Source organism: Lolium rigidum, chromosome 6, assembly GCF_022539505.1.
Source record: "Lolium rigidum isolate FL_2022 chromosome 6, APGP_CSIRO_Lrig_0.1, whole genome shotgun sequence".
In the NCBI taxonomy this organism is placed as follows: domain Eukaryota; kingdom Viridiplantae; phylum Streptophyta; class Magnoliopsida; order Poales; family Poaceae; genus Lolium; species Lolium rigidum.
In genome coordinates this window covers 227412662-227426655 of record NC_061513.1, presented here as the reverse complement: position 1 = coordinate 227426655, position 13994 = coordinate 227412662, and the positions used below count along the sequence as shown (strand labels likewise).

Below are 13994 nucleotides of genomic sequence, written 5' to 3'. Positions count from 1 at the left end.
GATCATTGATGGGCCAACTAAACCCGCGCCATGCCAGCTCAAACCGAAAATGGGCACATAAAAAAAAAAGAAATAAAAGAGAGAGAGAGAAAAAAACCAGAGAATATCTCGATCGTGGTGTGAGCTTTAACTCCCTTTCGCACCGGCCGCTAGGGTTTCTCCTTTTCTCCCCACTTCTGGCGCTCCTCCCCCACCGTCTCCTTGCTAGGGTTTTGCCTCCCGCCGCCGCCGCCACCGCCACCGCCACCGCCGCGAGAGAGACCAGAGCGAGCATCCAGCCATGTCGGTGCGCCCGAACGATCGGATCAGCGCGCGGCGGAACACCTACAAGGTGACGGTGGACGCCGATGAGGGCCGGCGGCGGCGCGAGGACAACATGGTGGAGATCCGCAAGGGCCGCCGCGAGGAGAGCCTCCTCAAGAAGCGCCGCGAGGGGCTACAGGCCCAGGTTCCCATCCCCGCCGCCGGCGTCGAGAAGAAGGTGAACATACCCTCCCACGCATACCCTACTCCCATCTACCCTCCCACGCCTCATGTCCCAGCGCTTATGGAGTCTGAATCCTAGTTTCCTTCTGTTCCGACTTGTACGCTGGGTTTCCGATGAACTAAGTCTCTGCTCCGTGTGCAGTAGATTGGTTTTAAAACTGTTCAGTACGGTGAGTTATGCCCACGAGATGTTTACGCACCAGTAGGATTTGTGCGTAGTAGGCCAGTTTAATACCTGAACGCACGCATGCATTACTAATTGCGTGAGGGTGTTGTGCTTTCAGCTTGACTCAATAGTTACTCGTAGCACTTCTTCAGATCCTGATTAGTGACTCTTGACTCCCAGCGGCTGATTTTATTGGTTGATCTGAGACTCTAGTTTTTGTTGATTTCCCTGTCCAGTTTTTATTGTGACCTCCTTTTGTTGCTGGAAAGGTCTCAAAGGAAGCATATACTGATGCAATGAAATTGTGTTGCTGTTACTAGCATCCGTTTTTTCTGATTTATGTTGTGAGTCATTTATGAACTATAATGTTTTTTTGGTCTGGCCAGTCTCAGTAGCGTTCTCTCTTTTTAATTCAGACCAGTTTCATTATATTTCTTACTCTTATTATAACTGGTACTTGGATTTGTCAGTTTTTTGCTTCCATGTTTTGATTGTTGTAGCAGGAGGTCATACCTGCTTGGTTATACATTTTAACTTTAATGATCACAGGAATGCTGAAGAAGGCAGTACATTTCTAGAACTAGCCTTGTTTTATAGTGCTTATTATCAAGCCTAGTTGCTGTATCACATTGTGTTGATTTAGCAGCACAACTTTAGCGTGCCAGTGTTAACTTGTGTTCAACAAATGGCTCCGAAGTTGTGTCTACTTAACTGAAGATGCCATTTACAGATTTACTTATTTATTAGGATTAGTTAACTCAATAGCTTGCCCAGGCCTTGTTTTTGTAGTAGCCTTTCTTGTTATACTCAACCTTTCATATAGTTCCAGATTGAGAGAAGGTATCTTGACATTAGTTCGAAGCTAAATTGGACTTAGTCATCTGCTGATTGTGATTTTATTTAACTTTGGTTTGATTTGTGGCTTGCAGTTTTTTTTTTGGGTTTGATGAAATAAGCTAAGAGTTTGGCCTTCTGTTTGAATTTTGTAGCTTGAAAGCCTCCCTGCCATGGTTGCTGGGGTTTATTCAGATGAGAACAGCATGCAGCTTGAGGCGACGACGCAATTCCGCAAGTTGCTATCTATAGGTACTAGCTTTTCAGTTGTTCTTGGTTAGATTTCTTGCAAAACTAATCTTTATACCTGGCAGTGAGTGAACATTAACTAAGCTTATAACTTCTCTTAATCAGAAAGGAGCCCCCCAATTGAAGAAGTTATCCAGTCAGGTGTTGTTCCTCGATTTGTGCAGTTTCTTACCAGAGAGGATTTCCCCCAACTCCAGGTGTGTGTCAATGGAATCTTATTCTTACAATCTGGTGGTCCTTGAAGGCCTGAACGAAATAGATTTCTTACTGTGGTGTCTTTGCTTTACTTTGTAGTTTGAAGCAGCATGGGCACTCACAAACATTGCGTCGGGTACATCAGATAATACAAAGGTTGTGATTGATCATGGGGCAGTTCCAATATTTGTGAAGCTGCTTGCGGCCGGTAGTGATGATGTTCGTGAGCAGGTATTTGGTTACTTTCTTGGCTTATGTTATTATATTTTCTCTCTTGAGTATGTGCTGGGACTTACTAATTTTGTTACTTAAAAATAATTTCAAGGCTGTCTGGGCATTGGGTAATGTTGCTGGTGACTCACCAAAGTGCCGTGATCTTGTTCTCGCAAATGGCGCATTGATGCCTCTGCTAGCCCAGTTGAATGAGCATGCTAAGCTCTCCATGTTAAGGAATGCCACCTGGACTTTATCAAATTTCTGCAGAGGAAAGCCACAGCCAGCATTTGAACAGGTTTGTGTACGCAGTTGCAGTTTTATTCAATCATTGTGGTTCGGAGGTAACGGCAGTTCCTTGACATGCTTTTATTTGGTATCATAGACTAAGCCTGCTCTGCCAGCACTTGCACGACTTATTCATTCCAATGATGAGGAAGTTTTAACTGATGCATGCTGGGCCCTTTCGTATCTCTCTGATGGCACGAATGACAAGATCCAATCTGTGATTGATGCTGGTGTCTGCCCCCGGCTTGTGGAGCTTCTGCTGTACGTGATAACCTTTGCATCTCATTTTTCTGTTCTAGATTTCTTTTTTATGTACACTCACGTCTGTTTTTTTAATATTGTTTACATCATGAAGTCACCCATCACCTTCAGTGCTTATACCGGCACTACGAACTGTTGGAAATATTGTCACAGGGGATGACTCACAGACTCAGGTAATTTTTTCACTTCTGTGTTCTTCGAATATATCTCTCTTAATAAACTATCATAAGTTGTGAGCTCATTCTTAAGAGGATACTGTACGTCCGATTTTATTTAAGCACCATGTTTGGTACATCTCTTTGAAATATGATGTGCATATTTTTTTCCCTGTACATTATTTTCTGATAGTCTAGTTGCTCACCCTACTACCCTGTTGCCCCAACGATCGACTTGTTCTTTCTTGTTAGCCCCTTTATTCATGTAAAAGATCGGTTGATGTTTCAAGAGCCTGCTTTGCTCTTAGAGGGATATAAGTAATTCTTTGTTCACTTGTGTTGCATTTTGTAATTTATTTCTGTCATGACTGGCATTAGCAGAGCTTTTGTTTAGTAATTGTGCAGTTCAGTGAATTCATTTTGACGTTTCATTCAACCTGCCCTTTGTTCTACAGTGCATCATTGATCATCAAGCTCTCTCCTGCCTCCTAAGTCTATTGACTCAGAATCACAAGAAAAGCATTAAGAAAGAGGCCTGCTGGACCGTTTCAAATATTACCGCTGGTAACAAAGATCAGATACAGGTACAGGTTTTGCATATTCGCACATGCTTTCTTCTCATGATACTTATTAAGAGGATGACCGGAACATTGATGTATTGAGTGTACCATTTGCATGCAATATTTACTGCATGCATATTAGACCCAGTGCTGCATTTTGCCAGAATATGTGAATATTCTGCTTCTGTTGCTTGTCTCAAATATTTGAGCTCATGTAATCATGTTGAAGCTGATGGTAAAAAGATATAATACATGCTGTTAACTAAAGTGGCTAAGAACTAGAAGCCCTACACCTCTTTGAATGTTGGGTTGACTAATGTCCAGTCTTTATTCCGTAGAAATGTTTACCGACTCAAAATTGGTCTATTCTTTTGTTGAAATATTTGTAAGTTTAGTGTCTATTTGTTTAGCACAGTTGGGATACCAATGCACCACCTAAGAGCTTGTATGGCTCACACATCATTTGGGGCTGGAACCAAATAATTCATCTGTGATTCTGAGAATCAACTTATTTGGCTGCCACCAAATTTGTATCAATTCATTTGAGAATTCCATGGACTTTATTCCATGCCTAACCTTAATTACTTTGGATACCCTGTCATTCATGTGGATTTGGCAAATGAAATGATATAATCAGTTTCATTTCAATTTATTTCTGCCAAATGAAATGAAATGAGGGGTGCCAAATGAATTGTGTTTACCTTAAATTGTCACTACTTGTGATGTTTACACTTTCCATAAGACCTTTAAAATAAAAGCAAGTATACAAATCTTGTTGGTTTAATATGTTCTAGAAGTTCAATTATTATCACTTACCTTGCTATATTGGCTTCTCAGGCTGTGGTTAATGCTGGAATTATTGGTCCTCTGGTACACCTGCTTCAAACAGCAGAGTTTGATATCAAGAAGGAGGCTGCTTGGGCCATCTCGAATGCTACCTCGGGTGGTTCCCATGATCAAATCAAGTATGTTCTTGTTTACTGTTATCCAGTTTATGTGCAAATACTGCACTTGCTTTTATTTTGAGTTTCACCTGGTGCTGATGTTATATATATTGTCTAAACAGGTATTTGGTCAGTGAGGGCTGCATCAAGCCATTGTGTGACCTTCTCCTTTGCCCAGACCCAAGAATCGTTACAGTTTGCTTAGAGGGTCTTGAGAACATTCTCAAAGTTGGAGAGACTGACAAGAATTTGGGTGGCTCTAGTGATGGAAATGCCTATGCGCAGATGATTGACGAAGCAGAAGGCCTGGAGAAGATTGAGAACCTGCAGAGCCATGATAACAATGAAATCTATGAAAAGGCTGTGAAGATTCTTGAGGCTTACTGGATGGAAGAGGATGATGATGCGATGGGAGGAGCTATGGAAGTTCCCCAAGGTGCTTCCTTTAACTTCGGCCAAGGTGGCAACCCTGATTTGAACTTGGGCTAAATACAGGTGAGGCTCTCAGCATAACCATGTTTATATCATTGTGGAAGCATCAATCAGCATTTGTGTCAACAAAATGAACATTTTTTTAATTCCTCTGCAGATTTGACCAATGGTGTTAAATTCCCTGTCGCAGCAGCTCTCACCATTTGGTCCAGTCGATGTTGTGTTAGTCCAATAAGCTAAGGTTTCAAGGGAGCAATTATTTCAGCTGGTCCTGGGTATCTTATCGCAGTGTTTGTAAGAGGATTATGATCGTCAAACTTGTGGAGTCTGGGTTTTTTTAATCAGGCTACTATGTAGGGGTTGCATCTTTAGTATGGTGTGCACTATTTTGGTACTGTATAGCCTGAGTTGAGCTTCTGCAACTCTGCGAGGCAATTAGGGAAACGTTACTGAATGCGGTTTGGTTTCCGGATTCTTCAGGGGTGCACTTTGTCCGAACTTCTCAACTGTAATGGTTCCACTTAATTATACTTGCGTCTTGTTCAGTTTTTGTCGTGTGCTGAAATTTTCTTTGCGTTGGCATGTTTGAATCTGGATACTGGCACTGTGATCTCTACAGAATTGGTAACCCAAATGAAGAGCATAATAACGGATTAAAACACGTTCGAAGTCCTTTATACTGCCCTGTTCTATAATTTCAACATATTGTTTGTTCACAAACAAATTTGTTCATACGTATAATCAAATGTTAATCCAAATTATTCAAACAATGGTTTAAACGAAAAAGAATACGTGCACTGTACGTTATCTCTGCACTTGTCGACCATCCATATGTCAGGTATTCAAGCAGCCATTTTACTCCTTATCCTTGGTGATGCTCCACCCGTTGCTGGATTGCACTTGGCATGCTGCCGCTGTGATCTCCGGGGCATTCGGCGCCGGATGTGGGTGTGGTGGGTAGGAGACCGGCGGCTGCAGGTGGTGTTGCTGGACGCCCGGGTATGGTGCAGGGTAGGGGGCGCTGCCAGGGTAAGGCGCGCCGTGTCCGGCCAAGTGGCCACCGTCGTGCCGCGCTCGCAGCTTCTGCGTCTGCACTGCGGTGACGTACACGACGAAGCCGACGACGACGGTGATGAGGCCCAGTATCCCCGCCGCCGCGAACATCCCCGGACGCACCCGGTGGCACACCTGCCGCGGCTTCCGCCAGTCGCTGACATGCCCGGACTCCACCCCGATGCCGATCATGAGCAGCACCTCCGCGAGCCCGAAGCAAATCCTGCACCGATCAAACATCAGTGTTAACCACACCACAGAATCCTGTTGTCCATGCCATGGTTTATCGGAAATGCGTCGCCGTGGTCGGTCGAACTAATTCCGGTAGTACCATGTGATGAAGAAGAGGCAGCAGGTTTGCCAGGTGAGGGTGTTGGTGGCGGATGACACGCGCGGGTGGTCCTCGGCCACGGCGAGCCCCGCGGCCGCCGAGTCCGGCGCCGCGACGGCGAGCAGCATGTAGGCGTGCACGGCGAACATGGCGACGGCGAGCAGCAGGAAGGCCCCGATGGCGAAGCCGAGCGGCGAGCGGCCGCTGCTGTTGTAGACGCACACGTCCACCTGCCCCGCGCTCGCGCCCACGCTCATCAGGTAGTTGGACACCTGCATGCATGCGGCGAGCCACCATCGATCAGCAGTCAGCACGAGCTAAGCCAGTAGCCAGCCAGGCATGGATGGCAGCTAGCAAGAAGCGTACCTCGGAGCGCGAGCCCTCGGCGGCGAGGCAGAGGATGAAGCTGACGAGGCCGCAGAGCACGGAGAGCGCGACGAGCGCGACGGCGATCTGCCCGCCGGACCGCCCCGCCCGCCGCTCCTGGGCCTTGCGGAGGGACAGGTCGTCGTGCGTCACCGCCGCTGCCGGCCTCATCGCGCGCGCTTCTCGGCTGATGCAAAACCAACCTGCCGCCACTCACTGCAAGCGTCCAAATCGATCGCCTGCGGATTGCTTAGCTAAGCTGGTACCAACCTCACACTCTCGAGCAACTACTAGGCTAGGCTTTTCCTTTCCACGGCCGGATACGATCTTGCCCGGTCACGTCTGGTATATATGGGAGTCGCCGGTGACGGCGACGCCGGGCTACCGGAGACTAGAGAATATATTGTTTGCGTTGGTCGGAGAAGAAGGAATCGGGGGCGTGGCCGGGCCGGGGGACTTGGGAGAGGCAGCACGGGAGGAATCTGTGCACAGGTGATCGATGGCAGCGACGGCTCGCTTCAGGTTTCTTGCGTGCGCCGTGCCGACATTCCGATTCGTTTCGCCTTTCCCTTTCACCACCGATGGAGCGAGCACCTTCTTTTGGCTGCGCTGGTGTAATTCGATCGCCGCGGTGCCTTTTGAGGAAAGCGAGTGGAGCATCTGCGCTTTGTAGCGCCAACGAGGCAACCGATCTTCAGAAAAGGGGCAGTCTCCATTTCTTTCAGAAGAGATAGATAAAAGGCTGTGGAGGGCTGGGATTGCCATTGGTACCACAGAATTTGTCAACTGGTGAGGAATCAGCTTGGGATTGTCGCTGATATCACCGAAATTGGTCGATCGGTGATGGATTAGCTTTGTAGTGCAACCGATTTGTACTTATGGATGTATGTACTGGGACAATAATCCCTCCTTCAAATAAATGCACTTCTAACTCTTCCATTAAGTCGATTTTTATAAATTGGAGGAACTTTTATTGAAAAGAACAACAATATATATGAGATCACATCGGTATAATATGAAACTATATCTCATGAAGGATCTATTGGTACCATAAAACAAGCATTGATTCATGTAGCCATGAAACACGACAAGTTTCCATGGCAACCCAATATCACGTATTGATGGCCTTCGCAGGGACTCCCGAAGTCGTCCTAGTTGGAATACAAGTCATGTATGATAGATACATCAGGTTGCGTCATTCATGTTCAGGAAAAACCATCATTAAGATTGATGCCTACTATCATATGCAAAATGATCCAGAGTTCAGCTCAGGCGCAAAAGGCGGCATTTCATCCGTGCCCTGTGCACAAACAAAACATTAGGTAAAAAATCAACCCATCCAAGTGTTGTACAAATAAAAAAGCAGGAAGCTATCCAAAATCTGCTGGCACAATAATGTTTCCCAAGAAGAAACATGCACACGGATGATCCTCCCTCCCAGTGAATGCTTGCACACAGGTGGGGTGGGAAGATAGATGCCCTTGCTCATCCTTTAATACTGTAACCTATCTCAAGGTATCTATTTCAGTAATCCCTGATTTCAAGGGTTATTATATCTAAACCACACACAAGCATATTGCTCAGCTAAATCGAGATGTTACAGACTTCAAATGTAACCTGCTCAGCTAAATCCAACCGTAAATAATAATAAATATATGTTTTACACTAAACAGGTGTGCTTATGTCTTTGCCCATGAAAATTAGGTAATTCTTTGTCGGTTTCAAGTATTTGGTCATTGTTCATCTAGCGCAAAAAAATGAAGTTCGTCTTAGTCAACCGAGAATTTCTTAGATTGTTAATACAGATCTAAAAAATGGTTATCCATGTTGTAATAAGATGTGCATCTTGTGCAGAAATATGTCCTTTTTATACTCATAGTTCAAATATATGTGAAATCATGGATGTATCTTTAACGCCAGATTGACGGCTCAGCGTCGAACTCAGCCGGCTGAGAGTTAGCAGAACCGTAAGCTAAATCTTCAACATAAATGAAAAAAAAAGTTCCATGCAAAACATGGAAAAATGTAGCAATACATAAACAAAATGGATGTCTTGAGAAAAAAAGATGTAGAAGAACCATGTTAGAACATCAAGGCTTGGGATAGCTGATGCGACCACGCAGGGCCAGGGGACCTTGCGGCCAGTATCCTGGTGCCGTGCAGGCAGCAGGTCAGGAATGCGAAAAGTACCAGGGATTTGGCCAGATGAGATTTCATTATTAATTCTTTAACTCTTAAGCAACAAGCGCATTGTTAGGCCGAGAACCTAAGATGTCAATACAAAGATAGAAAATTTAACATCTAAATCCTGAACATTTAAGAAAATTTAAAAATAATTGATTTGCATGCCAACTAAGCTTACATTCTAATTTATAAAGCCTCTGGATACTCTTGCCAACCCAAACAGCTATGGGCCGATGAATGTGGGAACACAATAAATGTTGATAATTGATATGTCTAGCACCGTAAAGCATCTATGGATGGCATTGAGTATGTTTCTAAATCCAAAAAAGAAAATACACCAAAAATAGCATGCTCATGACTACACCGAAGGTATAATCTTTCACCCAACTACCATGCACCGATGATAAATAACAAAGCAACAGACAAAACTAAATGACGAAACGCAAATTTCACGTGTTCTTCTCCAAAGCACAAAGCTGATCACATGGTAGAAGTCAATGCACGAGCATATCGTGTACCTGGAGATGCTTGGTTAGATGCTACCATGCCAGCAGTAGTATCATGTTGGGTCTACAAAAGAAAAGTTTTATACTTCATTGCGGTTTGTGATATACAGGCAGTACATATTATTAACACGAGGGGAATTGCATATTACCTTTGCACGTATCCATGCAATAGAATGTCCAAGTGCATCAGCCATTGTGTTCATGGTCCCAAAAGGGCGTATCAGAAGAGCCTTTCCATCCAACACTTCATTGACCAACACTTGGCAACATCCAGGTCCAAGTGCCTTGCCCCCAACCATTGTAGATGGTAAACATGTTTGAACAGTAGCCTTGGCTACTGGACGATGTGGTCGTACACATGAAATTAAAATAACCCGTTCCCCACCCTAAAAATATGACAAAAGCGAAGATTATTGGACGATAAGATTAAAGTACGGAATTAAATTTGTGCATGTCTCTTGTGTACTAAAATATTACAACCATTACCTCCACATTCATATGATGGGAAAGGTCTTGATGTCCTCGTCCTGCTACCTTCCTGTCATCAGCCTATACCCGAGGAAACTTTGGCAAGTTCACAAAAGGAAAATGTGCAAACAAGCATACGTATTACAAAAGCAAAGGAAGGTCGTACATGATGCAAAATCTGGCTTTCAGCATCCATCTTCTCTTTCCTAGCAACATGCATCCTTTTCGGTGCCAATATCACCTTTCCTGATAACTGTAAAAAAATAAGAAACAAATGAAAAATCCGCTCACGAAAATAGGAGTATACCTAGCGGAAATCAAAGTTTTTGTGAAAAAGCGATAACCAAGAAGCCCTGGAGGGATTTTAGCTTTCAATAAGTTTTAGGTTTGTCCAGATCCTCCACGACACCAATGCAAAGATTTCCATGAACAATTAGTGTTGCCATGTGGATTTGGCTGCATGAGTAGTTGATGCAAGTGTCACTTATGCGCTGGATATTGAGCTGCACCAACAGGCAGTACTAGAAGGGTGTTGAAAAAGGAGGTGAGATCTACATCCTCTGGATTAGGGCAATCAAATGAAGTTTTTTCAAACATTTAATTAATTCTCATTTTCTTTAACTAAACATTTCAATAAATATGTTCCTATAAACGCGCTTCTACATGGTAAAGAAATATTGTGGAAAGACACCAACATTTTTGGGAGGCCGATACTTAGAGGTAACCTCCTTATTATTCCCACATGCCAATTTCTTTTGCACCGGTATCTTCCTTTGATTTACCTACACCCCAAAAATACATTGATGATACAGACAGCAAAAACAAATAGATAATGCATTCCGAAAAAAGCAAAAAGAATATTACATTGTGTGAAGATGGATTTTCAGCCACAACTGACTGAGGAGCACTCTCCGCAGATTCACATCTTATATCCTATTAAAATATGTGAACAAAATACAGTATATTCATTATATATGTGTATATAGATCAAACGATTAGTACCTAAAGATGAGTTATTCCCTTTATACCTTTGGTGGCCCAGAAGCAATAATGGCTTGTTTCAGTTTTCCCAGTTCATGATCCATTCTTGCCCATTGCTCCTGGGCAACAGCCAATTGCTTCTGGGCAACATCACGTGCGCCAAGAGCTTTGTCCAGGCGATCTAAACAAAGTAAACTGTGATTTTGTGCTCTGAGCTTTGCTGGCGGCTGCTTATTGTATGGGCACTGCCATCCTTTAGGCACTTGGATTTTTTGCATCATTGCCTACATTAGTTCAAAAGGAAAATTTTCAGGTCTATTGATGCTAAGTAGCAAGATCATGAAAGACTAAATTGGTAGGCTTATTTTAAAATCAAATGGGTAATACACTAAACTCAATGAACTAGCATCATGTGCAATTCTGTTAAACCCAAAAGGAGATGGCACAGAAATACTATTACTACATAGCTGTACTCTGAAATTGATGGTACATTTTTGCAAAAATGTATGAGGTCAGGTCCAGAAGTTGTTTTCCAACACACCAAAGTAGGGTAAATTGATTATGTGCATTCATTGTATGGTCATATTGCCACTGAGAGGGCTAACAAAATTAATGGTTCACCCAAGCAATTTAATTATGTGGACTTACAGCCACAATCATCATTCTGTAATATAAAAAGGTGAGGCCTTACTGATTCCGTGATAGCCTGGGTGAGCTCTTCCCTTAGGCAACTGATCTTGGCATTTAGTGTATGTGCCTTGACATCGTCAATTCCCATGAGCAATCTCTCCAAGACCGCAGGATCGGGGATAATATGCACCACCTCGTGAGCAAGGCAAGGATAGATCTGACGCATTTCATCGAATGTCTTGCACACCTTTGGCTCAGGGTTGGTGCCCCAGACATTCTGGGAGAGGTGGTAGAGGCGGCACAAATGTTCTTCTGCAGGGACAACGCCCTTGACGGCCCCGTCGTCGTGCTGGCGCTTCAGGCTGCGCACCTTACGTCGGAGCTCCTTCCGGCCGAAACCCTTGCTGTCGAGGCGGCCATCCAGGGAGTCAAAGAGCTCCCTGGTTCTTGGCAGCTTGCCCTGCTCAGCCTGTCGATGCGCCGCCATGGCCTCGAGTATCCGGATCTCGTCGCTGGGTGTCCACACGTGCTCGAGAGGGAGAGGCTTCTTGTTGGCGTCAGCCGACGGCGATATCGTCTTCTTCCTTTTCTTCTCCGTCTGTGGCGGATTGGCCAATGGTGGGATCTTTCTCTTGCGCTCCGGCGACTGAAGGCGCTTGGCTGATGGCGCAGGCTTGGCCTTCGCCGGCTCAGGATCTGTTGGCGCCATCGTCGATCGTTTCTTCTGGGTTAGGTTTGGATTTGGAGGAAATATCCAGTCGTTTCCGGGCCCTTTGCAAATTTTGCACTTACACGCCCGCCCACCTGCAGCCTAATGCAACATCTTCTTTCCACCAACACCTCTACCTGCTTGATTTGTGGAGGATAAGCTGCAGTTTCCAATCGTCACGGCCATTCCATGGTAATACTGCGGGAGGGTGGGATCCTCGGAGCAGGACGGAGGCGAGTGGGCCGGCGACCTTGACGACGACGAACGGACGGCGATGGCGGACGCTGTAGGAGGAGCGGAAGAAGGGTGGGCGGGCGCAGTTCCTCCGCCGGCTGCTGCGGACGACTTGATGGAGGCGCGGGGCTGGACTGGGCGAAGGGGCCGGAGCTGCGACGGCGAGCTTGGTGCTGGGGTGGCCGGCGAGGTCACTGGGGAACCGAGAGATTGGTGAGAGGGGCGGCGGCGTGGTCTATGCTAATTGCTAATTCCTATAGGCCGCTAAACCTGAGCTGAGAATGGTTCCTGTAGAAAAGGGATTGCAACATCACAATGTATTGATTGAGTGCATATATCGTTACATATATAGGCCACGTTCCTCGATTATACAAGGAAGGAGACGGATCCAACATAAATACAGAAGATATATATCATTACACATAATTACATAAGATATGTATCAAGATATGTATCTCAACACCCTCCGCAGTCGAGTCGCTAGAGCCGACACAAAGACTGGACCGAAACTCCTTAAAAGATGTCGTAGGAAGTCACTTGGTCATATTGTCCGCAAACTGCTGAGAGGTAGGCACATGGAGCACACGGATATGGCCAAGGGCCACCTGTTCGCGAACAAAGTGGATATCCAGCTCGATATGCTTGGTGCGGCGGTGATGAACGGGGTTGGCGGAGAGGTAGACAGCGGAAACGTTGTCGCAGTAGACCACAATGGCATTGTTGATGGGACACGAGAGCTCTCCGAGAAGCTGGCAAAGCCAGGAGACTTCGGTGACGGCGTTGGCCACAGCCCGGTATTCTGCCTCGGCACTAGAACAAGAAATCGTGGGTTGTCGCTTGGATGACCTGGATATGAGAGACGATCCAAGGTAGACGCAATAGCCAGACGTGGAGCGCCGCGTGTCGGGGCAGCCAACCCAATCGGCATCCGAATAGGTGACGATGTCCAGGGCGGTGGAGGCGTGTAGAGAGAGAGCCCGAGGCCGAGAGTGCCGCGGATATAGCGAAGAATCCGCTTCACCGCAGTCCAATGGGAGTCACGTGGGGCGTGCATATGGAGGCACACCTGCTGAACGGCATACTGCAACTCCGGACGGGTCAGAGTGAGGTACTGCAAGGCGCCGATGATGGAGCGGTAAGAGGACGCGTCCGACGCCGGTGTCCCATCCGTGGCGGAGAGCTTGGCCTTCGTGTCGACGAGGGTGGCCGCGGGTTTGCAGTTAAGCATACCGACGCGGTCAAGAAGCTCGTGGGTGTAATTGCGCTGATGAAGGAAGAAGCCATCGACACGACGGACAACCTCGATGTCGAGGAAGTAGTGCAGAGGCCCCAAGTCCTTCAGGGCGAATTCAGCGCGGAGACGATCGGTGAGCTGTCGTAGAAGGTCCGCGGTGGAGGCCGTCAGGATGATGTCGTCGACGTAGAGAAGCAGGTACGCGGTGGTCAAGCCCTGGCGGTACACGAACAACGATGCATCAGAGCGAGTGGAGCGGAAGCTGAGCTGATGAAGAAACGATGCAATGCGCTGGTACCAGGCACGGGGCGCTTGCTTGAGCCCATATAATGAGCGCGAGAGCAGGCACATGTGGTCGGGGTGGGCACTATCGACGAAGCCGGTAGGCTGCTGACAGAAGACCTGCTCCTCAAGGTGGCCGTGGAGGAAGGCGTTGGAGACGTCCATCTGATGCACCAGCCAACTGCGAGAGACCGCAAGCTAGAGGACGGTGCGAATCGTCCTGGGTTTGACAA

The 13994-nt window shown here is 46.2% G+C and overlaps 3 protein-coding genes across 5 annotated transcripts; 1 reads left to right on the top strand and 2 right to left on the bottom strand.

Annotated features, from left to right (window-relative positions):
• The first annotated feature begins 258 nt into the window (after positions 1–258).
• Positions 259–5328, top strand: LOC124660356 (importin subunit alpha-1a). 2 transcript variants are annotated; one of them, XM_047198162.1, is made up of 11 exons: positions 259–481; positions 1642–1738; positions 1841–1932; positions 2030–2161; positions 2256–2441; positions 2529–2692; positions 2787–2865; positions 3303–3431; positions 4245–4372; positions 4474–4846; positions 4974–5328. In XM_047198162.1, exons 1-10 carry the CDS (start codon positions 281–283, stop codon positions 4838–4840), a joined length of 1575 nt encoding a protein of 524 aa, XP_047054118.1. In that variant the 5' UTR covers positions 259–280; the 3' UTR covers positions 4841–4846; positions 4974–5328. The 2 variants fall into 2 exon arrangements, with proteins under 2 accessions (XP_047054118.1, XP_047054117.1); XM_047198161.1 differs by having other exon boundaries at positions 262–481; positions 4941–5328.
• A 132-nt stretch (positions 5329–5460) lies between these two features.
• Positions 5461–6704, bottom strand: LOC124663813. The gene is made up of 4 exons (XM_047201470.1): positions 6534–6704; positions 6168–6439; positions 5652–6059; positions 5461–5612 (listed from the first exon to the last, which is right to left on the bottom strand). The coding sequence occupies exons 1-4, from the start codon at positions 6702–6704 to the stop codon at positions 5588–5590; spliced, it is 876 nt and encodes a 291-aa protein (XP_047057426.1). The 3' UTR covers positions 5461–5587.
• Positions 6705–7467: 763 nt separating this feature from the next.
• On the bottom strand, positions 7468–12476 carry LOC124666847. Of its 2 annotated transcripts, XR_006991063.1 has the most exons (10): positions 11364–12476; positions 10720–10956; positions 10556–10624; positions 10387–10473; positions 9858–9944; positions 9710–9772; positions 9373–9609; positions 9236–9287; positions 7772–7833; positions 7468–7684 (listed from the first exon to the last, which is right to left on the bottom strand). XR_006991063.1 is itself a non-coding variant. In XM_047204178.1 (9 exons), exons 1-9 carry the CDS (start codon positions 12009–12011, stop codon positions 7823–7825), a joined length of 1491 nt encoding a protein of 496 aa, XP_047060134.1. In that variant the 5' UTR covers positions 12012–12474; the 3' UTR covers positions 7468–7822. The 2 variants fall into 2 exon arrangements, 1 of the variants encoding a protein (XP_047060134.1); XM_047204178.1 differs by having other exon boundaries at positions 7468–7833; positions 11364–12474.
• Positions 12477–13994: the final 1518 nt, after the last annotated feature.